General features: G+C 41.0%; 1 protein-coding gene across 1 annotated transcript in view; it reads left to right on the top strand.

Moving 5' to 3' along the window:
• FTO (FTO alpha-ketoglutarate dependent dioxygenase) overlaps window positions 1–27,667 on the top strand; it is a 604,671-nt gene that overhangs the window by 151,308 nt on the left and 425,696 nt on the right. Inside the window, exons 5-7 of the mRNA XM_089689844.1 lie at window positions 14,713–14,792; window positions 15,870–16,013; window positions 19,759–19,878. Coding sequence (XP_089545970.1) covers window positions 14,713–14,792; window positions 15,870–16,013; window positions 19,759–19,878 — 344 coding nt within the window. The remainder of the gene's footprint in view (window positions 1–14,712; window positions 14,793–15,869; window positions 16,014–19,758; window positions 19,879–27,667) is intronic.

Below are 27,667 nucleotides of genomic sequence, written 5' to 3'. Positions count from 1 at the left end.
TTTCCCTTTCCCCCTGCCCTCTATTTTTTTTTTTCCTTTCCTCCTCCCTTCTTCTTCCACCTCCTTTAATCTACCCTCGCTTTTCTTCTATCATACTCTCTGCTACCTTTATTTTCCTAGTTTTTAGTTACTTAGATCATACTTGCTGTTTTGCCATAGCAGGTATCCAGTGTTCTGACCCTAAGCAGTGTTTGTTTTGCCAACAAATTCAGGCAGCTATATATGACAAAGCCATAAGTAGAGCAGTATGTTAGAATGTTTTATCGTACTCATGCAACTTGGAACATCTAATCGAAGTAGATCAGTTTTATGATTCAATGTGCCACGACCTTCCTGTTGACTCGCGTTTAGCGAAAGTTGGAAATGTGATGTAGTTATCAACTCTATATCTCTGTATTATACACTGATGTTTGCATTAACCTCCATAAAGAAGTATCCAGAAACAAATAAAGAATTAAAAAAAAATAAATAAAAGAAGAGACTTTTGATAGGAGACAAAATCGCAATATTCAAGTATCTAATTGGTGATTCGAGCATATGGAGAAAACTGTTCCGTCTCAGGTTGCTTAAGAGGACACGTGGCCACTCAATGAATTTGGACAAAAAGTGGCTTAACCTTAGACTGCATAGAGGGTTCTTTATGGTTAGAGGGTAGGAATGTGAAGCTCCATTCCACAATCGCTGCTGTCTGTGAAAAGTGTCAATAATTTAAAAAAAACTTTGAAATGGGTATAGCGAACATAATAGCCAGGGATATGGGAAGTGGTAGAGACATAATACATACACACATGCACACAGGTTGAATTAGATGGACTGGTGTTTTTATTCAACCTTACCAACTACTATATGTAACTATGTACAGTTGTGTTCAAAATAATAGCAGTGTGTTGAAAAAAGTGAATAAAGCTCAAAATCCTTCTAATAGCTTTTATTTCCATGCACACAAATGCATTGGGAACACTACACATTCTATTCCAAATCAAAAGATGAAGAAAAATATATCAAATTTGTGTTGTTCCTCTAAAAAATTGAAGAAAAATGAATATTAGACTGTTCAAAAAAATAGCAGTGTTTGTATTCTTCTTTACAAACTTAAACATTCACTATATAAACTGAAAAATGTTTGAAGATTTTGCTTTCCTTTGAATCACTTAATTAATATTTAGTTGTATAACCACTGTTTCTGAGAACTGCTGTACATCTGTGTTGCATAGAGTCAACCAACTTCTGGCACCTGTGAACAGGTATTCCAGCCCAGGATGATTGGACTACATTCCACAGTTCTTCTCTATTTCTTGGTTTTGCCTCAGAAACTGCATTTTTGATGTCACCCCACAAGTTTTCTTTTGGATTAAGATCCGGGGATTGGGCTGGCCACTCCATAACATCAATCTTGTTGGTCTGGAACCAAGATGTTGCACGTTTACTGTTGTGTTTGGGGTCGTTTTCTTGTCGGAACACCCATTTCAAGGGAATTTCCTCTTCAGCATAAGGCAGCATGACCTCTTCAAGTATTCTGATGTATTCAAACTGATCCATGATCCCTGGTATGCGATAAATAGGCCCAACACCGTAGTGTGTGAAACATCCCCATATCATGTTGCTTGCGCAACCATGCTTCACTGTCTTCATGGTGTACTGTGGCTTGAATTCAGTGTTTTTGAGTTGTCTGACAAACTGTCTCCGGCCATTAGACCCAAAAAGAACAATCTTACTTTCATCAGTCCACAAAATGTTGCGCCATTTCTCTTTAGGCCAGTCAATGTGCTCTTTGGCAAATTGTAACCTCTTCAGCACGTCTTTTTTTTCAACAGTGGGACTTTGCTGGGGCTTCTTGCAGATATCTTGGCTTCACATACGCGTCTTCTAATTGTAACAGTACTCACAGGTAACTTTAGACCTTTGATCTTCCTGGAGCTGATTGTCCTTGCCATTTTGGCTATTCTTCTATCCATTCGAATGGTTGTTTTTCGCTTTCTTCCACGTCTTTCAGGTTTTGGTTGCCATTTGAAAGCATTTGCGATCATTTTAGCTTAACAGCCTATTATTTTCTGCACTTCTTTACGTTTTCCCCTCTCCAATCAACTTTTTAATCAAGGTACACTGTTCTTCTGAACAATGTCTGGAACAACCCATTTTCCTCAGAATTTCAGAGAGAAATGCACTGTAACCAGCATGTACAATATTTGCTGCCTTCCTTCCTTAAATAAGGGCAATAATTGCCACCTGTTTTTCAAAGAATGAATGACCTCACTAATAGAACTCCACAATGCTATATTTTGAACATGCCCCTTTCAATTAGTGATTCACTTACACAGAATCAGCAGCATGCATGTCATGACTGTTGGGTCTGTTGGATTTCTATTATTCTACTACACCTGCTAGTAAATTATTTGCCATGTAGAAATATCATTTCTACCAAAAACAGTGATTGATCAGGTTAGTGATGTCTGACATGTCACAACTGTATGTAATTTGTAAATTTTTGTTTTTTATTTATTTAATGGTTGCGTTTTTTTTTGGTTTTTTTAACATGTTAAACTTGTAATCTAATTTCAAAACCGGATTATTTGTATGCAGTAACCCATGGCAGTCAGCTTTTGGGTAAGCACACCAATAAAAGTTATATGCAGTATTATTTTAGTTGAATAGCCTGCTGATAGCTTTCTTTTTCATACATTTTCAACTTCAGTTTCTTGCTTCATGTGACAAATGGTCATCTTAACCTGTAACCCCCATTAAATAAATAGAAACTGTAATCTAATTACTGCTGGAGCCTTTTTGGTTGGCTGTGCATTCTGAAACAGACTGGACAAGGATGTAAGGGCATCTAGCACTTGGCAGACAGGGTGCAGAGGGAAGATGGTACTGGTGTTGGTGGTCAGTCCTATGCTGAGTGTCATGACCTTATACAAGGAGTTTTCTGGAGCTCTAAAGGTGGCATAACAGGTCATGTAGCAAAACTGGAGTGAACACCTGGGAACATGTCAGCAATGATAAAAGCTAAACCAAAAGTCATTCCACTGTATTCTCTACAGATAACTTGACAGTATCTGCTCAAGCTTTCTGTTTTGGCACCTTTCAGGTATATAACATGGCAGTTTCTGAAAACATAAATTTCTTGTGTCAATAATAACTGGCTATATTACAGTGAGGTAACATGATTAAAAACTCCAGTTGTATGGCAAAACCTGTTAGTCATAAACCACTTTCAGGTTAGGTTAAAGGTACATTACAATACAAAAGAATATCAGGGCCCTTACCAGCTAGTCTACAGTGTTTCAACAATTTGCATATATGAAGCCACTTTGCCACAGTAAGGTCCTTCTGCAAAATTGTAGTCCCACACTCAAGTGCAATAGATCCTGTAACATGGGACATATATAGCTTTACCTATTGATTTCCGACCCATGCACCTTACATGTGTGTATATTGCAACCCCTATGTAATCTATATGCACCCCCTCCTTTCAGTACATGTAGTATTATGGCACTCCTATACATCAAGGGAAACCCTTCTCCTGTCTGTACATGTATGAGTATGACACTGCCTTTTCCCATACAATACATTGTGGTCTAAATGCATGAAGAAAGTCTGTTTATTTGATAGATTTTATAACAGAAATTAGGGTAAACTGGTTTGTTTTTAAAATTGTTGCTCCCTTTTCCTTTATATAAAAGGAAAAAATGGTTATCAAATACCACCAGAAGAAAGCACCAAAAATGTATAAAGCATTAAAAGAGAAGTATGGACTTCGTTTTTTCTTCCATAAATTATTTTATTGATATCAAATATTAGCTGTAACAAATATAATTCACACAACAGGAACCACAACAGCATAAAGAAAAACATAAGTTTTGATATACAGTAGAATAAAACTTGGCTCATTTAATAAGAAAAGTACAGAACATCAATCAACAGTTATGTCTGTCCCAATGCAAAATAAAGTAATCAAGCTTTATATAACCCCAGAGTATATGTCTTTAAGAGAGACGGAACTAAGACCCAGATTTCCTCAACACTGGGAACTTAGGAGGCCACATCCATAGACTTTTCACTATGGAAAGAAGGAGGGGAGGAGAAAGGAAAAAAAAAGGGGGGGGTAAATAAATAAGAAAATTAACTCTGCCCTCTTCTCCCACTGGGAATACCTCTCAAGGTTTCAGCAAAGAAATCAAGAGGAGTTAGGCAATCTCTTACTTCTCATATCTGAGAGTAGCAGCTGAAAAAAATAAGGGATCTAAATCTAAGTACCCAAAATCAAAAAGAAAGAAACCCTGTAAGGCCACTTGGATAGCTCTCAAATAGCTATCAGTGGACTTGAAGTGGATCCAGTTAAGCCAAGGCACATTAAATGTTTTGCATAAGTTCATGCAATATATGAATAAGCTCCTCCATTTCCTCAGTTTTGTTAATTCTCATGAGCCATTCCCTGATCGTTGGTATGCACATTCTGGCTGCATTTACCATGTGCATTGCAAGGGATTTGAAGTATTCCTTTCTTGGAAGGGTTGTGTGGTACAATAGATATTGCGTTGGGGTAAAATCCAAAGGCAAAGTTGTGACTTGTACATTGGACCAAAAGGGTATCAAAAGTTTGCAGCTGCACCAGATATGAAGCATTGATCCTTCCACCTTACCACTTCTCCAGCAAAGGTTAGATACTGTGGGATAGCATTTATGTAGAATCATTGGTGTTCTGTACCATCTAGTTCTGACTTTATAAGGATTTTCTTGGACTGCCACATTTAGTGATCCTTTGTGCACAAACTCATTAAGCTTTTCCCATTCCTCATCTGTGAGTGAGATCTGGAGTTCTCTGTCCCAGGCCCCTCTCACTCTATCTGGTCCAGCGGGGGCTAGCGATATAGAATATATTGTGGCGATCAGATGGCGTTGGGGGCGTTTCCGAGTACACAGAGACTCGTATGCTGTTAGATGCCTCACTCATGGAGATTCCTAATTTGTTGGTTGCAGGTAATGTTTGATTTGCCTGTATGTCCAAAACAAGGACGTTTTTGTAGTGGGAATGGACTTGAGGTGTGCTAACAAAACAAATTTTCCCCAAAGAAAAAAATGGCTAGCCAAGACTTTTTTGTGAGGCCACTCTAGCTTCAGGAAAGAGTCTGATATCCTTGGAGGGAAATCCTGGTTGTTTCGGAGAGGTGTTAGGGGACCAGGGGCAGACAAAAAAGATGGTGATTTACATGTTTCCTGAAAGCTTTTAAGTGTGGATCCTATAAAAGGGTGGGCTAGAACACTTTTCAGTCAATGCTTGGGAGGAATCTAAGGCAGAAATTGCAGGGGTTGTTGGGCCATGACCTTTTCCAGGTCAATCCAGGATTTTCCTAGCGTATGGAGGTTCCAGTCCCCAATTCGAACTAGGTGATGGGCTAAATAATATTTGTGGAGGTCTGGCAGGCCAATTTCAATTTTTCATTTTGAGAGAGTAAGTCGAGAATATTTAAAGGGGGCAGTGAATTTTTCCAAACAAACTATGTGCAGGGGCTTTTGTAGGCTGTAAAAAGTAATCTAGGAAGGACTATGGGAATGGTTTGCATAAAGTATAGCAGTTTTGTAAGTACATTCATTTTAATTAGCGCTGATCACCTGAACCATTAAAGATCAAGGTTAGCCCACCATTTAAACTACTTTTACACGAAATCCAGGAAGATCTTAAAGTTCCTGTCGTACAAGTCGGTAAAAGAGGCCAGGATTTGAATACCTAAGTAAGTAATAGCATGACACCATATGAATGGGAAGCGTTCCTTTACATTGTGTCACTGTAGATTGCGGCAGAGAGATGTTAAGCGCATTCGATCTATGATAATTAATCTTCAGATTGGATAGAGTGGTAAACTGCTCCAGATCTTTTAGCAAAACTGGTAGAGAGATCTGAGTATTTCAGTACTCAGAAACAGTCCTAAGAATATTGCTCCTGAAAACTCAATGAGATTTAGCTGAGCTATCTGCTTCTGAGGGGTCAATTGACCATAGGAGAAGAGAAGCTAGAGGAATAATAGGGGGGAATGTGAGGGGATAGGGAAAGAGACTTAGTCAAACAAGAGGCTGCATAGCCTGTATATCTGCTTTTAGGTCACTGACTGCCGTTATGACCGTGTTTTTGATATCAGAGGCCACCTTCCGAAGGCTAGTGAGGCTCACGCAGTGGTTAGGGTGCGCATAGATTGTATTGCCCATTCTTGCTGGCGTGTCAGAGCAGCTGCTAGGGGAGCGGGGTGTCCCGGCATGGCTATCTGAGACCTGTGTGCGGAAGAGCTCCGGGATATTTCTACTAAGCTGTGTACCTGACTCCCTCGGTACCCAGGAGGCTGAGACGCTCCAACCGATCTTTGTAACTCTCAGAAGAGATGATGATTTTCCCCTGGTGTGCAGGAACTCCAAGGTTAAGCAGCCATCTTGGTCAACAGTCAAGTCCCGCCCCCCCCGATGCTGCATCTGTCCCCCACTGGCTGTAAGTGTAAGAACTCAGTGATCACATGACCGCTAATTGCTGAGTTCTCACAGCTGCTCTGAACAGAGAGTGGTGACTATTAGTCACCGCTATCTGCTCTGCCCCCCAGTGCTCACTGGAGCGCTGGGAAGTGGAGGGTAAGGGAGCAACTGACTCAGGCTGTCAGCGGCTCGCTGAGAGATTGAGCCAGGTGCCACTGCAGATTCTGGGGTGAATCTTGACTTTGAAGTCAGGATCTTTCCCCAGGCTGAACCGACTGAAGCCCTGTCTGCTGCAAAACAGGTCACAGGAGTGCAGAATGAATGCAGAACTGTGATCCTCCAGAGTGCAGAATGAACTGCACTCCTGTGATCCAACAGAGAAGTACAGCCAAAATAGCTTTAATCTGGGTAATTGTCAGTCAAACTTTTACATCACTGGGAATAGCCTTGTAATGAAGGGGTCTATACAGGCTGGTAATAAAATGATTAATAAACTGGTAAAGTAGGGTTCGTTAAGAACTAGCATCAATTGAATGCTTTAATTCAAAGTTAGTGGAGTTTGTCTCATTATAGATACCCATTATAAAACAGGTGTGTAAACTTTATGACGCCTCCATGTCAACCACTGTGCCCAGAAGACCTTTGTTGTTTACAGCTTTTAACGTCAAACATTGATTCAAAGTCTTCTTGCAAGTTTAAATTGCACTCAAAAGATATGAACTCAGGAGGATCCTTTTGTTTCCAGGTTGCCGCCCCAGATCTCCTGGCAGCAGTTATACAATAAATAATAAAGGTTCTGTGTGCAGTAGACCATAGCTCATTGTTCAACAGCAGTAGTGCCATAGCTGGGTCCGGAGTAATAGGGATCTGTGTCACATCAGAAATAAAGGAAAAGATAGAGTTCTAGAATTTTGAAACCACCTGGCACACCCACCATACATGTAGCGATATCCCCACAATCTCTCCAGCATGCAGTGGAGGTAGAGGGAAAGATCCTGGATAGCTAAGTAGGAGTATAGTACCATTGGTGTGTCAGTTTTAAGGGAGGTTTCCCAGTGTGTGTGTGACACAATTGGACAATTTAGGAAGTAATCTCATAGTCAGAGCCCATTGGCTGTTTGGAATGATTGACAGTGGTCCACCTCCCATTGGCATATAGAATGCCTTTTGTCTGGCAAGGAGTCATGAGTTAAAGTATAGTAAGTATAAGAGACGCCTATCCTTGGGGCTTGTTGAGCATTAAAGAAGGAGAAGAATATTGAGGCTGACAAGAGACGTTCCTGTGGCAGGGAATTCAAGATCTATCAAAGACGTAGATTTAGTAAAGTCTCTGGTAGGGCAACCAATATACAGTACCAGGCTCATAAAGGACCACAACACAAACTCATCATAAGGCTGGTCTATAATACGAAGTCCCGTGGACATCCAAATGGATACAGAAAATGGTAGGGAGAATGGGCATGACCCAGAGGAGTTTGTGTTGAAAGTTCAAATATTTTTCCAGGTCATGAGAGCTGCCTGTATCTCAAAAGGTAAGGGGAAACCGGAGGATGATATCCAGAATTTCAGCTGGTCTAAGATTGCCGTTTGGTGGTAGGCTTTGATGTTAGGGGTGCCCATGCCAGCTAGAAATGTGGGCCTGTAGAGAATAGAATTCCTAAATTCATGCCTCTTCTTTCCCTGGATAAATTGAGTGATAACCAATTGTAATTTCCCAAGTAGATGATGATATGAGCATTATAAAGTAATATAGTACTGTTGGAAGAATAACCATTTGAGAAACTGCAGATCTTCCTGCCCAGGAGACCTGGCGTTTTGAAAGCTCACCAGTCCGCTGTTTCACGAATTGCAGTAAAGTCTCACAGTTAATCTGAGTCAGCAAGGATCTAGGCGTCAGCAATATGGTCCCCAGATATTTGTCAGCTTGGGGGCCCAGGAGAAAGATGTAGAGATAACAGTTTTTACACTTGGTGATGGCATAATAGGTAGCATATAGGATTTAGTATTGTTGATCTTATACGAGGAGATCTGGCCAAAGTCATGTAACAGACTAGTGACCGCTGGAACCAAAACCAGGTTTAGGTTTAGTTAGGGTTGAAACAACATCATTTGCATATGAGCCAATCTTATGCTCATTGGTACCTACTTTAAAGCCTGTAACATTTGGGTTAAGTCTGATGTGGATAGTGTTATCAATATAGCCCAAGAAGCCAGACATATGCAATACCTTCATCAAATACTGCCATTGCACTCGGTCAAATGCATTCTCTGCATCCAGAGAGATAAGCAAGGAAGGCACCAAACCAAGTTCTGCCCATTGCAGTAGATTCAGAATTGGCCTAGTGACAGCAGAGGTCTGCTAACCATTCACAAAACCCACTTGATCAGGGTGGATCAATGGGGGAGGATATCCTCCAAGCATTAGGCAATAATGTTTGCATAGATTTTAAAATCAGTGTTTAAAAGTGACATAGGATGGAAGTTATCAGGTGTTGTAGGAGATTTTTCAAGTTTGCCCAATGTTATTACCAAGGCCTCGAGGTTCCTTTGGAAATGTGGCAGATTTTGCTGTGTGATCAAAAAGGTGTTGGGGGGGTCAAGATGGGAGCAAAGGATTTATAATATTCTTTGCTCAACCCATCTGACCCCAATGCTTTATTCAGTGGAAGTTTAGTAATAGCATTTTGTTCTAAAGCCAGAAAAAAGGAAGAAAGACTTATAAGTTGTAATGGAGAGATTTTAGGCAAGTGAAGCGTAGATAGAGAAAAAAGTTTGTGCTCAGATGATAGGGGAGGTTGGAAATGTGCAGAGGCAATATTGTTGAGTTCTGAAAAGTACTGTGCAAAGTGATTACCAATATGAGCAGGATTGGTAAGCTTAGTATTCCCTAAGCCTAAGACAAAACTATTTTGTTTCTTCTAGTTTTGGCTATTTCACCAAAGAGGCACCAGTCTTAATAGCTGTCACATAAAAGTTCAGTCTGAGCCTCGTAAGGTGCAGATCATATTGGGAAATAAAGCACTGGGCCAACTTTAGCGTTAAGTTTTCAACTGTTTATCATGATCAGGAGTGTACTGTTGTTTGTTTTGGGTTTTCAGCATGCATATGTTGTTGTGTAAATCAGTTATCAATTTTGTCTTCCTATGTTTCTCCTGTGCCCCCAATTTAATAAAGATGCCCTTCATAAGCTTTATGAGCTGCCCAAAGTGAATTGACATCAGCGACAGAATTCTCATTACGGACAACAAAATCCACCAGTCAACTAGGATGCAAGGGTTCAATATCCATATTGCAGGGGGTAGAATATAATTGTCATCAATATATCATGGTCAGACCATGTTATATTTTCAATTGCCATACTCTTATTTCTGAGTGATGTGTTTTTGTCCCCCAGGAACATGTCAGTCCTAGAATACCCATGTAGTGCCTGAGAAAAGAAAGTGTAGTCCCTCTCTGATCCATCTCCAAGCTTTTCCATACATCAAACAGGCCTTCAGTTCTCAGGATTATACAAAGTGTGTTATATTTCTGCCTGGTCAGGCTGGTGGATTCCACAGCGTTGTCTATCACTTCATCAAAATCTCCACATAGAATAAGGTGACCATGGAAGAGGGCATGCACCCTTTTTATAAGTGCATTCAAACAGGTCTATTGGTTGGAGTTGGGGGGAGTTTAGAGTGACTATGGTGAATGGGCAGCGGTTCAGCATAGTTCTGAGAATGATATATCTGCCATTCTTGTCGCAAAGCTTTCAGAGAAGAACACAGTGTATTTGACCTCAGTCATCACCCCCTTTTTTCTTTTAATCCAAATTGGTGAAAAACTATTTTATGATGGGAGACCAGTGGAGGGTTAACCTTGTAGAGATGTGTCTCTGCAAGGTGGGTGAAGAAGATATCACAGTTCTGAGTGAGGGCATCTCTCCACATAATGGATCTCTTGAAGGGACTATTCAAACCTTCACATTTAGCAGGGAAATTTGTAAAGGCATACCGTAATAAAATGAAATGCTTGGAGTAGCTCAATGGGAATCTTAAGGTGGCACACAGTTACCATTAAAGTACTTTATCTGGTCTCCCACAGTACACAGAAAATGGAAATACAATTATTTTAATAAACTGCTAAATACCTTTTCTCATCAGCAGTTAGAGTAGTCTTGAGACTTCTATTGGTGTCCAGCCGAGCATGTTAAAGCTTGTAGGAGGAGTTTCATTCTGCTCTAGGAAGATGCAGGTCCCTTGACCTCTGTCTGGACAGTCCTGATTGGCCCTGTGCTGATCACATGCACTCTCCCAAGGAAAGAAAAAAAAAACCTCTCTAGCATTACACACAAAACTGAGCATGTGCAGAGTGATTCCACATGATATGTCTTATCAGGAGATAAGAGGGGGACTCTGGAAGAAGGTGAGGATCAGAGAAGTCAGGATCAAACAGCATTTCTATACAATGCAGAGGATTAAAACCTTAGGTTCCACAATGAGTATAACAAGCATGCTTTACTGCATATACAGACTGATTTTACTGTTGTGGGTTTAGTAACACTGTACAGATCAGATAAGCCATAAGAAATAAACAGTATCTGAGGCAATCAAAGCCTCAAAGTCAATTAGCCAGTCAAAATCGAAAATGGCAAAACTATACAACAGCAAGCTATCAAAACACCAAACAGCATACCACGAACAGGTTTACAGTAGGGAAAACATAGGTCCCCTGTGTATCGAAGAAGTACCAAGGTATCACAGCTATGCACTAAAGCATGGGGGTGTGAGGTAGGAGGCCCGGGTTTATGGATTTATGAAATAAGTGCATCATAAAAGTAACAAATTAGACAAAAAATATTTGTAGCAAATACTCAGCCCACAGCCATACTATAGAGGGACAAACAGCTCAGGTGCCCAAAACCATTTTCCAAGCCTCAGCTACATGTTTTGGAGGTTTCATTTTGGAAGGCACCTGCTTATCAATGCTAGTAATCCCCATTGACCTGTCTCCTGACTTATTAGTACCATACCCCCCCCCCCAAGCAGATCTCCAGATTTTCAGCTTCCTGGCTCAGTAGATCTCCCGGTTTAGAAGTCCCCCCTGCTCTGCAGTTTCCTGGCTCAGCAGACGCCCCCCCCCAGCCTATTCCCCATGCCGCACTCCCCCCAAGCTCAGCGGTACATTACTGTCTGTAGAAGTATCCCCCTTCCTGCTAGGTAGTAACATGCACCCACCCTACTCCCCCTCTCCTGCTCAGTAGTAATCTCAGCTACACCCCGCACGCTCTGCTGAACCTCCAGTCTGCTGAAACTCTGCTCTGCTGAACTCCTTCTGATCCTCCATTATGTTGAACTCCTGATCTGCTGATATGATCTGCTCTGCTGATTCCCCACTGCTCAGTTTTCTGCTTGGTCCTTAATCCTGTCCCCACTCGTCTTCCTGCTTTATCAGTCCCACGCATGTTTGATACCTGCCCACTCTAATCCCGGCTCACCTTCTTACTGCTTCATACTGAACACCACAGTCTGGATGTGAGCATAAAGCACAGCTAGCACTTTATAAGCACCACTCAGCAGCTGTAGATGCAGTTAGTGAGTGTTATCATGGGCCTCATTTACACTTGCAATTGAGGGGCAATACAACCTAGTGGCTAAGCCACATTTTTAACCCCCCCCAATTGCTCCCCCTGTTGCTGCTGAGGCATTGGCTGGGGGTGTACACATTCTATGGCTGCAGTGCTTTGCTTCGCTGCCGCAGTAGGAATTAAACCCCTTGTTGCTCTTGTGCATTCAAATGAATGGGTCCAGGCAGGGCTGCCAAAAAGGGGGTATGCTGATCCTCCTGCAAGATTCCGGGCTTACAGGGAGATCCTAGCAGCAGGGGGAATTGGATTTGGGCAGGACAGGGAGGATGACTGGCTCGGGGGGGGGGGGGGCAGTTACAGGAATTATGCCCTGTGCAGCTCTCTGCTGCAACTGTAACCCAGTTTCTCTCTTTCTGGCTTTCAGCTGCTGCAGGAGATACCCACAGTTTTGTATTTGCTGCCACACTGATTCTCTCTATGCCCTACCCAAATCTGATTCCCCCTGCTTTGTGGAGAGCCAGGGTTAGGGTAAAATATTAGGGTTAAATGTTAGGGTTAGGTTTAGAGTTAGGGGTAATCATTAGGGTTCATGTTGGTGGTAATCATTAGGGTTAGGGGTAGCAGTAATTATTAGCGGTCTAACCTTAACAATTACCGCTACCCCTAACTTTAGATCTAACCCTGACATTTAACCCTAACATTTAACCTTAGCCCTTAACCCTGACATTTGACTTTGGACACACAAAGGTTCATGAAGTACTTTGATGCTATGTGATGCTACTTGAGTGACAGGGAGTGTAAAGTTGCATCAAAGTCTCACTACATGAACAGAATTGTCTTCACTACATGAATTTCCTTTTAGCCAAAAAAACTGCAAAATGCAACAAAAATGCAACACTTTCATTTTTAGTGTGGGTCTATTAAAGTCTATTACACGTACCTCATACTCTGCTGTGGGAAAAAAAGTCCCTGACCCTTTCCAAAAAATGCACTGTCTCAAAACACACAGATGTGAACTAGCTCCATAGGAAACCATGTTAAATGAATTGTAGTGTGTTCCTGCAGAATGCACTTAAAAAATGCATAGGTGTGAACTAGGGGTTAACGAGGCCATAGATTTCTATGGGGGCTTTGAGCTGCTGCAAATATGATGAAAGTGACATATAAGCGGTATAATTTCTGAAGCATAGCAAACTCAACAGTGTGTACACGATTGTAAGGTAACCATTGTATTTAGTGTGACATGCTTTGAGTGGCATGGAGTGCTTTAAAAATCTTGTCAAATGCCACATTTTGAAGCAAGTATAAGAGGCCTTACTCTCTCGAAGATGCCTTAATCATTTGTTGATGTTTATCCTTGGTTACTCTATCTCTGCTTGTTCCAAATTCTGTACTCTTTGTTGCCATTACTTTAATAACAACACATGTACAAACGAATTGTACAGAACAGTGCAATTTCTGTGTTTCTGACTTCAGAAATGTTGGACAGCCATGCATTTTCTCTGTTGCTGTGCTGGTTAATGTACTTCAGTATACCGTATTTAACACATGGAAAAATCCTATAATAAAAAGAAAAACCTTTTTTTTTTTCATTTTTTTTATTTTAGAATGTCCTTATTAATCTCTTGTGCATTACCTATATGGAATTTCCCAGGATTCCCTCTGCTATTAATATGATATTAAATTTGAATGGAGGGGAGCAATGAAATTTTAGTAGTGCAGATTATAAAATAATGATCTAATTTCCTGAATTAAAATGTGGCATTAACTCTTTGATTTATATAATGCTTATGGAAAATTTCCTGATCAGGTGCAGATCTCTTTTGCCGTTTGATTGACAGGCGGGTTGCCAGGGAAACAAGTTTCATCTGGCACCCAGCGTTTAAACGAACTCACAAACATTTGGCCTACGGCCACTCATTTTAAGACGGCATCTCCTGTTTTGTCCCTGTGTCAAAAGTCACTTTGCAGGAATAAATAATGCCCTGCAGCCATTCTCAGAAAGCCTTGTATATGTAGGGAGATAGATTGGTTCTAGTCAACAAATAAAGATAAATTGGTGCACCCTTTCACACCTCTTTACCCTCACTTGGCTCTTGGACTGATTTCAGCCACTAAAGAGCCTGCTGAAGGGAACATGTATACAGCATTTCAAAGGCAGTCATTTTCTGCTGGGAGATCATTTTTTGTGAATAGTTACAAGGGAAATTAATACTAACTAATACAATATTCCAAAACCACTCTGGACACTTTTATCACAAATATTGCATGTCACCAGTAACTGCAAACTAGCATGTCACTTATTTCTGTAGTACAGTCAGCAAAATTTAGATTTTTGGGAATAGTTTGTATGATATAGCTGATTGAAGTACACCGTGATCCCAACTGACAATTAGTGTTTAAGTAGAGTACAAGCTAAACAACTTATTCAGAAGAGCAATGAGCTGCAGCCAAAAGAATAGGCTAGGATAGGTTCCAAGACACCCCTGCAATGAAATAGTTGTTCTTTGCTTTTTCTAGGCGATTCTAGTACCAGTGGGTACTGTCCTGATACAGAAAATGATGCTTCCATATTTTTTTTTATGAACTTGGGTACTACATACATCTGATAATAATGCTTGTTCAGGATATATAATGAAACTGTATCTGATCAATTGTATCTTTGTTTTTTCCTATGGTTTGTTCAACAGGTGACCTGAATAAAACCCACCAGCACTGTGTGATTGCTGGATCACAGCCTCGTTTCAGCTCCACGCACAGAGTAGCTGAGGTACGCTGTTCCTATAGCCAATTTGTAACTTCTTACTTATTAAATATTGCCTGTTGTATGCATCAGTGGGACGTGTCCAAGATTTTACAATTCTAGGTAAACAAGTGCATTGCTTTACATATCATGAATTGCATAAACTGCCATCATAATTGAATGGATAGGCTGCAACAAAGATGGGGGCTGTGAGTTTACTCTGTTTTAATGACTAAACAGAAGGCACCAGATTGAGTGGTGTAGATTTTTTTTCTTTTAGATTTGAAGAACATGGCGGCACTCTGTGTTGCCATGTTGATGGAGAATTGCCATGGTGTTCCTATTTTGTCAAAGAAAACAATCAGGAAATAATATAGCAACATAGAACAAATCAAGAGACATGACTGCAACCCGAGAACCTTTTAATATGGCCACATTCAGGTGCCATGGCATATTGTGACATACTACTCCAGACACCCCATGTCATCAAACCATCAAGTGCAGCATAACATAATGTCTATCATCATATTTCTGTTAGTATAAGAGGTATGCACTTTGGGGTATGGCTAAATGTTATATTTCACTTAATCAGAACTTAAGGAAAGATTTTTTTTTTCTACCTATGCTGTGTACAAACAAGTTACCTGTTCTCTCTAATGATGCTTATACTATGTTCAGATCACTTATGTGTAAAGTAAAAATTATAGTTTAATTTACGCAAAATTGCACAGTCAGAACTGTGACTCTTATATAGTGAAGGGGCCCTGTTGTTGACCCTTCCTTTCCTTTCCCTTGTCCATTCACAGTGTCTTTCCAGCATGAACTAAACTATGATTTTTTTTTTTTTTTTTTTTTGAAGCAGCAGCAATGTTGCCCTAGGAAAATCATCCTTAGAGGGCATTTGTTTGTTCAAAGCACAAGTCAGGGGATTTTTTTTTCTGGAGTTCTGCTCGACGTTTAAGATATTACATTGTGTTTCATACTTTAAGATGTAAATCTTGATGTTGATCAGTGTATTTAATATGTTTCATACTGATGATTGCTTTCCTTTGCATAGTATTAGGTTTTCTTTTTTAACTTGTTTTTGTTTGTTTATCTTAATAGTGTTCTACAGGTACACTAAATTATATAAAAATAAGATGTAAAACTGCTCTTGAGAATCTTGTGGTGATTCCCAGTACTGGGGAAAAAGTGTTGAAGCCAGCGGAAGTAACTGTTATAAAGCAAGCAGAGGAGATTCACAATGAGGTAAGATAACATTGGATTCTGGTATTGACAAAGAAACATTATTATTTTACAGTATTTATATAGCGCCAAAAAGGTTTGCTCAGCATTGTACATTATAGTGGGGGACAGAACATGAGACAATACAGCAACAAACAATACATGAGGGGTTCAAGGGCCCTGCTCTTTCGAGCTTGCAATCTAGGAGGGAGGGGATAGTGGCACAGGAGGAAGTGGCTGTGGGGGATGGAGTGGTAGGAGGAGTGGAGGAGATCGGCAGTTAGGTGAGGGTGGGGTAGGCTTCCCTGAAGAGATGGGTTTTCAGGGTGCGCCTAAAGGTGAGGAGGGTAGGTGACAGTCTAAATAAAGAAGCATAACGTTTATTGTTTTAATTAGGAGTTAGTGAACTTATTAACTGCTGAGGTGGGTAGCAGCTTGACTGCCAATTCAGGTTCTTAAAGTGAACCTTTGTTTTGCCAGTACAGGGTAAAGCAACAGGTTCCCTCAGCTGTCACTTTTCCCAGTTACTTGCCTTCCTTTTATTCCCTGCTTTTCCGTCCACCCATAAGAGCAAAGAGGAAAAGTCCTTTTTAAGTTCTAAGTTGTGACATGAAACACTCTCTCTGCCCTCGGGTGAAAGTGCAAAGTGCCTGAGTTTCCAGTCCCCAGGCATTATTTTTTGTACAGCTGGAGTTCTGCTTTAGATCTTTCTAGCACTGGGCCATTGGTAGGAACTTCTGACTATTGGGTGAAAGTTGGTATATATTGATTCTTAGGTGGAAATCAAGAAACACAAGGGTAACTATCAGGTCTGAAATAATTTAGGGGCTATTGGAGCTGCAGATCCAGGCCCTCATCTTAAAATAGGCCTAGCCACCCAAAAAGAACAGACCATGCATGGAAAGTATATTATTATTATTATTATAGAGGATTTATATAGCGCCAACAGTTTGCTCAGTGCTTTACAATATACCGGGAGACAATACAGCAACAATACAGTTCAATAAAAGAGGGTTAGGAGGTCCTTGCTCCTTGGAGCTTACAATCTAATAGGGAGGGGCTAGTGTTACAAAACGTAGTAACTGTGGGAGATGGACTGGTAGGAGTAGAAGATTCCATTATTAGCTGAGGGAAGGATAGGCTTCCCTGGAGAGGTTTTCAGAGATCTCCTAAAAGTGAGCAGAGTAGGCGATAGTCTGATAAATTGGGGTAGAGAGATCCAGAGGATGGGGGAAGCTCAGTTTCTTTGGCGGCATTATATATATATTACTTTGTTGTTGAGAGAATCTTACATGATCTTAACAATACTGATGAAAATATACTTTTTTGGAGTTTGAACGTACAGTTATTATTCTTGTATGTACTACACTGGGTACCTTATGATTATTGTATTAAATTAACCAACTCATGATTTTTGCTAAACTATGTGGGCTTTATGGCCTCACTTTAAACAACAAACATATCTGCTATCCCTGCTCACAGGTGGGGCAGCTTAGCATCCACCCTTTATTTGCAGTTCATTGTGGAGAGGACACAGATCATGTTGGTAGCTGCTCTGAGGAAGAGGCATTGCCTCGAAACGCGTCAGCCATTTGGAGGTCTACAGTCTCCGACCAGGCACCTTTCAGGGAGATTGGACCTTGCTGTATTTCTTATGATGTGCCTTTGTCTTTTTGCATGCAGTTCATTTGGATTCCCCTGGTCCGTTAAGGGCAGCAAGGCGTGCATTTCATGGGCTATCTATGTATGGTTACTGTCATTGTGGAGTCCGGCGCAGGAGTGCAAACATTTTTTCTTCACGCACGGAAAGTAATGGGCCAATGACAGGGACGTAGATAAGGAGGGGTCAGAACCCCCCTATAGCAGAGTTACCGGCCATCTGAACACAGTGTATTTGTAGCTCTGATATCAGGCAATTTCTGATCAGCTGAGCTCGGAGCTCTGGCAGTCTGTATCATGCTGCTGCTTCCACCTCCCTCCTCAGTCTTCCCCCCAGGTCACTTCAGTTTACATCTCTCCACCACCTGGTGGCTTTTCCACCCTTTTGAAATAGACTGGAAGGAGGGGGAGCAGAAGAAGAGGAAGATCCTGCTTTCAGTGCCCTGGCCTGCATCAGACAATTTACAGTTACAGAGATCAGTGCCTGAAAGCTCCATGCCACAGAGAGACTGCCTTACCATCTGCCAAACAGAGTCTCTAAGGGGTCCCTGATTAAAAGGGGGAGGTAAGGACACAAATACAAAGGTTTCCCATTATATCAGTGTCCTCTCTTTCCTTTTACATCAGTATCTCCCCTTACCATAGTGTATTCCCTTTGTGGATGATGATGTAAGGGGGGGAGGGGGCTCTGGTGACCAGAGACCCCCTTACCTCAGAGTTCCACTTTACACCAAAGTCCACAGTGTTCCCCTTACATCAGGGTCCACAGAATTCCCCCCTTGCCCAGTAAGGGGGAGCTCTGCAGACTCTGATGTAAGGAGGAACTTGGGGACTCTGATGTAAGGAGGGATGCTAAAGTAAGGGGGAGCAATGTGGACTCTCATGTAAGAGGAACTCTGTAGATTTGGGGGGGGGGGGTGCTGGTGACCAGTGACCCGCTTACATCAGAATTCCTCTATACACCAGAGTCCGAAGTTTCCCCCCTTACATCATGGTATGCAGTGTTCCCCTTTACATCAGGGTCTGCAGAGTTCTCTCTTATCGCACTGTAAGGGGGGAGCCCTGTGGACTCTAATGTAAAGAAAAACTTTGGGGACTCTGGTGTAAAGAGTGAATGTAAAAGTGCTTACCCTACAGGTACAATCAAACAAAACCAAGAAGCAGAAAACATGAGAATAAAATGAATAAGCATGAGAACATTTAATACTCTATGAATGTTTAGAAGATGTGTGTATATATACTGTATATATATATAAATATATATATATATATATATATATATATATATATATATATATATATTTAGTGTATCTCAAAAATCACATCGTTTTTCGCACACCACCACACACTCCAGCAGCGCTACACTTGACTTACTACTTTTATTCAAGCAGATGTATATGTATGTTACTAGATTAATGTAAATAGTATTCCCAAATTGTTAATATTGCAACCTAAACAAGGGATTTGGAGGATCTCAGCTATTAAAGATTATGAAAGATAACTGAGATGAACTGATTTTATTCTCTCTTGAGATGAGGAGATTAAGGTTGCTATTATGACCTAGTGTAAATGCACAAATGGTCAGCATTGTAAACTTGGTGCAAAGTTGTTTACTTTAAGATCATTGATAAGGAATCACTCTATTTGTCTGAAGTAACAGCAGTGAAATGTAGCAAGCTACATATGATGCACATACGATGTGCATTTAAACCCATATATAAAAAAGAAATAACACCATATATTGTTGATATAGGGAGTATACAGGGAGGATTTTTTTTTCCTTGCTGGGGCAAATTAGAATTTAAATGGTTTTCTTTTTTTACCATACTCTGGATCAGGTGCAGGTTTAGGGTTCTGTGAAATTCAAGTTTTAAATATATTTATTTTTATCTTTTGGTTGACTTTGATGGACGTGTCTTTTTTCAATATAACTATATAACTAGAAGTGTGAGACTCCATCAAAAATTATTTACAAGTAAACTTACAATAACAACTCAAAATGTTAACATTTTGAAAAACTCCTATGTGCATTTAATGTGTGCAAAATTTTTTGAATGTTTGAATTATACAATAGTTGTCAACTGCACTAAAACAATATATCTCCAATTAGGTTGAATTTGAATGGCTGCGCCAATTCTGGTTTCAAGGAAAGCGATACAATAAATGCAGCAATTTCTGGATAAAAGCAATGGCTGATCTAGAAGATGATTGGAGGCAGATGGAAATCATGGTGAGATCCAAATTTAGGAGCATTTTTACTTCTACATGAGGGACTGCAATCTGTAATTTTTGAATCAGTTTTCAATTGATGTTATCTCTGTAGTAGAAATTGTGTGAAGCAACATACCTAACTGTGAGATCACCTAGACTTAACAGTATGGTTAATGTATAATTGTTAGACTTCCACCAATGCATTTTCCAGACCATTGTTTTTCAACCAGGGTGCTGTCTATGTTCCCCTGGGGTGCTTCGAGCATGTAGCCCAGTTTGCCCTGGATCAGTATCATAATTAGCCATGGCGTGGCATGCTGGTCCCCCCATCCCATTCTGGAGGATACGTCTGATCCAAACCTCACCCAACTACTTCCCTGTGCTGCAATGCTGGAACAAAAAGTTAGGGCTCTGATTTAAAGAGGGGGCTGTGCAATGAGAGGGGTCTGTGATGGGTGGACTCATATATAGGGGGGGCATGAAGGGATCCCTTCATCAAGCAATGTTGCAACTCTGATGAAGGGATCCAGTGGGGCATCAAGACATTACACTTTTACCTCTGTTATGTGATCGCTTTAATAAATATTGGGATGTTATTTTGAGAATCCATGGTGCGCTGGCGATACTATATGCTTGTCTGATGTGAAGGGGGACCTCTGACATGGTGGGGAACATCTGACGTGATGGGCGAACCTCTGATGTGAAGCGGGGCTTCTGATGTAAACTTAACTTCATCAAGTCGGTTGTGTCCCAGGCTGAGGTGTCCCCACTGAACATTTACATTGAGAAACATTGACAGTTCAAATTGTGTACACCGGGTCCAATCTGGTCCGGATCTTTAGCAGTTTTCTATATTGAAAACTCACAATCCTTTTGTTAATTATGGGTGGAACCCACACCAGTTTCTATTCCATTTTAAAATGAAAACTAGAAGAGGCGCTGCAGATACAGTAGTCTACTTTGTTGATATGGTGCATGACACTCACACTAGTTTCCTGCACCATTATAACACAGAAAGCTTTCTTTGTGACTGGCCTGTCTTGAGAACTGACTCTTCCGGGCCTACGTGTTTCTATGATAAGGAGCATCTCAAGTAAAGGATTGTATACATCTGTTGCTGGATTTAATAATCGGATCCCTGTTCTTTAGGATTTTGGTCCAGAGTGTCAGTTTTTTTTTTCTTCTCAGATTTTTTGCAACTTGAGGGAAACTTGCCACACTCTGTGCTATGCATTGGCTTGTGTTATGTTGTTTTTTATTTTTTAAGATGCAACTTGACTTTTCCAGTCATTTTGTCTCTTGTATTGGTGTCAATGGGAACACATTGTAAAACATTGCCAGTGCAGAGCATGTATGTGCAATCTGTTTGAATTGAAGTGACCTTGTAAAACCAAACACTATTTATCAGTAACATCTGGTGACCAAATACATCAAACTCAAAACCAAGATTGTTAAAAGAATCAAAATCACATCCTAAATGTTATTAGTTTTTCTTAACACATCTGAAATCATGCATTCTCCCACTTGCATTTTGCTTGCTTTGATTCTGTTACCTATGTACACAATGCCTTAAAGAATATGTAAACCCAACATTTCCCTTTGCTGGAACAGTATTATTCTGGCAGCGGTGCCCGCTGCTTTCAGAATACACTGATCAATAGCTACAACTGCTGATCGATGGAACATTTTCCAATATGTCCCATCCATGGATGTTGATTAAAGTAGACTTTCAGCTTACACCTAACTAGTCTTAAAACTACCCCCTCCCTCCTCCTAACACCTATGCTATCTAACCTGTGTGAGAAAGATGTATGTATTGTTGTTGCTGCTTTTATACAATTATGTAATCTGGTTCCCCTTTGTTAACCAGTTCAGCTTCAGGGAGAGGAGGGAGTGCTGACAGTGAATAGACCATTAAAGCCTATGAGTGGCGTCTCTGCTACAGACTTTTCTAGCTATTGTTAGAGTGCTCTCTCCTGTCGCCTGCCGCCTCCACTGATTGGCACAAGGGAGATCATGCGGCTGGACTGGAGCAGTCTGAATATAAGTAAGTGTATAGATCTTACACAGGTTAGTTAGAATAGGTGTTGGGGGGAGGGGAAGGGGCAGTTATAAGGCTAGTTATGTGTATAGTTGCAAATCCACTTAAACAATCAACTTCTGTCAAGTAGGGAAGCCCAAACACTATTGGAAACTCTTTGTATTAAACTGCAGCTGGCCATACACTGATTGAAATTTGTCCAGTCCAGCAGAGATTGGCCAAATTTCAGTCAGTGTATGGACAACTTTATTCAGTTTAATACAAAGCCTATGACCTCTTAAAGAAGAAGGTACAGGTCTGTGAGAGCCAGAAATCTTGCTTGTTTGTAGGTGACCAAATACTTATTTTCCACCATAATTTGCAAATAAATTCTTTCCAAATCAGCCAATGTGATTGTCTGGATTTTTTTTCTCATTTTGTCTCTCATAGTTGAGGTCTACCTATGATGCCAATTACAGGCCTCTCTCATCTTTTTAAGTGGGAGAACTTGCACAATTGGTGGCTGACTAAATACTTTTTTGCCCCACTGTATACCTAATGAAGTCACTGGCCTCAGGTGATACACAGAGATGAAACAAATCCACCTAGTTATACCTGTTTATCTGTAGTTTCTCTCCTCTACATCTGTACAAAGTGAATTTATAAAGCTTATAGAGCTGCCAGAAAAAAAGGGGGCAGAGAGCTGACGTTAGAACTCTCCACACTGAGCTCTGCAGAGCGTGAGTGCTGAGTGGACGGAAGGGAAACACTCCCCTCCACACTGTGCACGGTAACAGAGCTGAGGCTGTCAATCAGCTGGAGATCCATCCCTGTCACCATTTTTCTATTGGTGTCAGGAAAACTTGTCAGAAGTGATTAATACTGATAGCAGAGGAACAAGGCAGCAGACTGAAATGACACTTTGTGCTCTGGATTGAGACAACTACACCCTATGGAGGGATAACCTTTGTTCATATTTCATGTCTGAGATTTACAACCACTTTAAAAAATAATTCTATTTCTAACCAGTCTCAGTGGAATTTATTACAGGTACTTATATAGCGCTGTCAATTTATGCAGCACTTTACATATATATATATATATATATATATATATAGTTATATTGTACATTCACATCATTTCCTAAGTCCTAGCAGTGTACAATCTAAGGTCCCTAACTCACATTCATACAGTTGCAAGAAAACGTATGTGAACCCCTTGGGATTACGTGGAGTTTTGCATGAATTGGGCATAAAATGTGCTCTGAACGTCATCTAAGTCACAACAATAGAAGAACACAGTCTGCTGAACATAATACTACACAAACATTAGATGTTGCCATGGTTTTTTTTTTTAAAGAAACTTTATTGGGTTTTATTGTACACACAAAATAACCAACGATGAGGTTTGTTATTATTCATAGCGTGGCAACATGCCATATCAGATGAATAAATTCCAGGAGAACAATTTTACTCATAAACATATTACAGAAGCCCCGAAAGAATCCAAGAGGGAGTAGAGAAGTTTGGAAAGAAAGAGTATCTATGGGAAAATATAGAACATGTAAGATATCAGGGTTCAAGGGCTTGAAGTTAAAGTATGCAGGATTTCGAAAAATCACATATATATATATAATCATACGTAAAGCAAAAAGAATAAGCGACGTGAGCAATGTTGACCATTTGTCATATCGACCAATAGGGAGGTCATCGTGCATGAGAGTAAAAAGTGAAGGGAAAGTGAAAATATAGGATAGAGATATAACAGTAGGAACATAAGACCAAGGAGCTGGAAAAGCCAGCATATAAAGAATATGCCAAAAGGGAAGGAAAAAGGGAGAACTGGAGTACAAGAAGTTATGTACCAGAAGTACCAAAAGTCTGAGGCCAGAAGACCATGAAAACATGCCAGGATATAGAGATTAAGATAAAAAATTAATAGACTGATAAAGTAAAAATATAGTAAAGTATAGTGAGATAGTAAAGTATAATGAGAAGCAGCGCATCAGTATGTATAAAGATGTGCTAGTAGGGGACCACTTCATATAGGTCAGCAATGAAAATAAGAGAGAGAGTAATAAGCCAGAGTGGCGAAGTGGGAGGAGAGCAAAGCGAGCGCAAAGGAGATTTCTGAGAGGGACACAGCATTAATAATGTAGCAATCAGTTGACCCCTTGAGCGATAGTAACACCATGCATCAGGAATACTCTGGAAAGTAGCTTAATCTAGTTTAGATAACCATGAGAGGGGTGCTGGGGCTCCAAACTAGGGAGTACTTTTGAAACATATTGACCCCACTTGCGGTTGAACTTTTCCACTCCTGTTGTAGAAGGAGCTATATGCAGACCAAGCCGATCCAATCGAAGTAGAAAGTTGAGTTCCAATTTGACGTCCGAGATGGTAGGCGGACAGTTGGAGACCCATTTTTTCAAAATAGACCTTCTCGCCGCCATCAAGCAAATGGATAGCCATGGTTTGGTTGCTCTGAACAAAGCAAGATGGCGGTGTGGGGCAGCAGACACTGATATTTCCAAATTGCCAAAGAGAAGCAGCAGCGGGTCCCTAGGTAACTGGATAGTAGTGATGAAAAGCACAAAGTTCAAAAGTTGGTTCCAGAAGACACAGACCAGTGGACAATTCCAGAATCTGTGGTGAAGTGACGGTTTATATGAACCACAGAGCGGACATGTAGAGATCAATGAGTCTGCTCGGGAGTACAGGCAAGGCATATAGGCATGATGCATAATTTTGAATTGCTGCTCCCTCCAAAATTCGTTCGTATTGAACGCACAGGTAGTATTAAAACCTGTGAGCATTTGCTCCGCGGTGAAGGCATTGTCAAAGTCTCGTATCCACGTTTTGACGGAAGTATAAGATTCCAGCGGTTTTGCATAGTGCATAGACAGTTGACCATATATATTGGATATGTTGTATTTTTGATTCCTTACAAGGACTTCTATCATAGTAGAGCAAAAGCGAGTGGACTTGTTTTGCACTAAGGATGTCACATAATTCCTAACTTGCAAGATATACAAAAAATGATGAGAAGGTAAGTCAAACGAGCTAAGAATTTGTTGGAACGGAAGGGGGGATCCTGATGCTGAGTCATACAACTGACTTACAAGTCTAAGACCCTGGTCATACCACTTTTCATAAGCTGCATGATGTTGAGAGACAGAAAAGGAAGGATTGTGATGGATAGGGAGATAGCGAGACAGCCAGGGAGAAACTCCTAGTCTACGTCTGACCTCCCTCCATGTGAAGAGGGTATCCCGTATGAGTGGATTGTGTTTAAGATGTGGAGGAATTAGAATGTAAAAGGGCCGACAGATCATATGGGCTCACCATGGCAGATTTGAGTCGGTAATTAGAAAACACAGACGAACGGGAGATCCAATCTATACATACCCGTAAAATACAAGATAGATTGTAGAGCCTAATGTTGGGAAGGCCCAGACCACCCTCACATCTAGGAAGAAACAACTGATATATAGCAATGCGCGGACGGCGCCCCCTCCATAAGAAACTAGAAATCGCTTTATTCAGCCTGACTATATCCGTATGTTTGAGCAGGAGAGGGATAGTTTGAAGAGGATACAGAAGCTTCGGAAAACTCGTCATCTTGAAGAGGTGGGCTCTACCCATAAGTGATAATGGCAGTTCTTTCCACATTTCCAATTCCCCTAAAATTTTTTGAATTACTGGTGAATAGTTAAGAGAATAAAGTGACGAGGCTAATTTCCCAATTTTAATACCTAGATAAGTGATATGGTTCGTATTAATTTTAAAAAGTGAGTTGCCAGCCCACTCAGGGAGTCGAGCGTGATATAAGGGCAGAACCTCACTTTTTGCAAAATTAATACGGAGACCCGAGCAGCACCGAAAATCTGCGAAAACGGACTGAATGTACGGTAAGTCTAGAGTCGGGTTGGAGGTGAATATTAGTATGTCGTCCGCAAATAAAGCTAAACGAAGATCCTGTTGGGCAATTTGAATGCCATGAAGTTATGATTGAAACAACAAGAAGCGGGCTAAGGGTTCTAAAGCTAAGTTGAAAAGCAGGGGGGACAATGGACAGCCTTGTCTTGTTCCCTTATGTAATGGAATGGGATTGGATATTTTCCCCGCCGCCACTACCTGAGCTGTCGGGGCGGAATACATAGCCTGAATTAAACGCGTGAATGGACCGGAAAAGCCAAATTTAGTGAGGACCGAATAAAGCCATTGAAAACTTACATTGTCAAAAGCTTTTTCAGCGTTGAGGGAAACAATCGCTAGATCCTGTAATGGGTTATTTTTAGCCTGATGTAAAACTGTGAGCACTTTGCGGATATTCGAGGTGGCCGAGCGCCCCTTTATAAAGCCCGCTTGAGAAGGATGAATAAGGGTGGGCAAAATGATGGCCAAACGGTTAGCTACAATTTTAGAAAGAATCTTTGCATCTAGATTAAGGAGAGAAATCGGACGATAAGAACCAGGGTCCGAGGGGTCCTTGCCTTTTTTGGCTATTAATTTAATGTGGGCCTGCGAAGCTGATGGCAGATATACCCCGCTCTCCTGAATAGACTGATATACCAGCTGTAGAGTAGGAGACAGGGTTTTATCCATAAGTTTATAAAATTCAGAAGTGTACCCGTCCGGGCCTGGAGCTTTACCATTGGCTAAGGAACTAATAGCTAGACAAATATCCGCTTGTGATATCGGGGCATTTAGAGATTGCAGTGCTATTGGATCTATTTGTGGTAGATGTACGCTATCAAGAAAGGAGTGTGCCCGTGCCTGGTCTATAGGGTCCGACCCATATAAATTTGCGTAAAAACTTTCCAGAATAGATATAATCTCTTCCGAAGATTGTTTAAGTATCCCCTGAGAATCCTTTAGAGAGGTGAATTGTGTGGGGGTAAAGGGCTTCCTACACATGCGCGCCAGAAGTTTGCCTGGTTTGTTACCAAACCTATGATACTGTAAGTCAAGGTATGAGTGATGAAGTGTTTCCTGTGCTGCCGCCCATGTGTCGAACTGATTTTTAGCGGCCGCCCAAGCTGTCCTATTTTCCTGTGTATTTGAGTCCGTCATCCTGCGCTGAGTCAGTCTAAGAAGGTTACTAGCCTCCGTGAAATGGTGCAGAATTCTTTTTTTATATGCGGACGTAAAAGCGATGATTTTACCACGTAATACCGCCTTCCCCGTATCCCAAAATAAATTTGGATTAGAGACATGAGCCGCATTAGTAGATTGGAAATCTGCCCAAGTGTCTTGTAGCTGTCGGGAAAGCTCCTGATTATTTGCCAAAAACGAGGGGAAGCGCCATATCCTAGGGTGCGGTGTAGGATCTAAGAAATTTATAATGATAGAAATTGGAGAGTGATCCGATATGGCTATGTCATGTATGGTAGATGATACAACATGTTGCAACGGTGTGGGGTTGCAAAAAATATAATCGATTCGTGATAAAGAGTGGTGATCGGGAGAATAGAAAGTGTAATCTCTACCGTCTGGGTGTGTCAAGCGCCATATATCAGTAAATTGCATAGCTTCAACGAAACTACCAAGTAATGTGGGCATTGGACGGGGAGGCTGAGTAGAGCGAGAGTCTCGGTCAACACTCTGCGATTTATCCTCCTGCTCCTGCATAACAGAATTAAAATCACCTCCCATGACAAGCGGCTTGTGGATATAGGGTGCCAGCCGTGAAGACAGGCCCTGAAAAACCTGCCTCGTCGGGGAGTTGGGTGCATATATGTTGGCAAGGACCAACTCTTGGGGTCCTATTTTGACATGTGCTGCTA

This window comes from Staurois parvus, unplaced genomic scaffold (assembly GCF_062004578.1).
Source record: "Staurois parvus isolate SC_StPar_1 unplaced genomic scaffold, SC_StPar_1.0 ptg000499l, whole genome shotgun sequence".
Lineage (NCBI taxonomy): Eukaryota > Metazoa > Chordata > Amphibia > Anura > Ranidae > Staurois > Staurois parvus.
The sequence above is the reverse complement of the archived record's forward strand: the minus strand, read 5'-3'. Positions and strand labels throughout refer to the sequence as shown.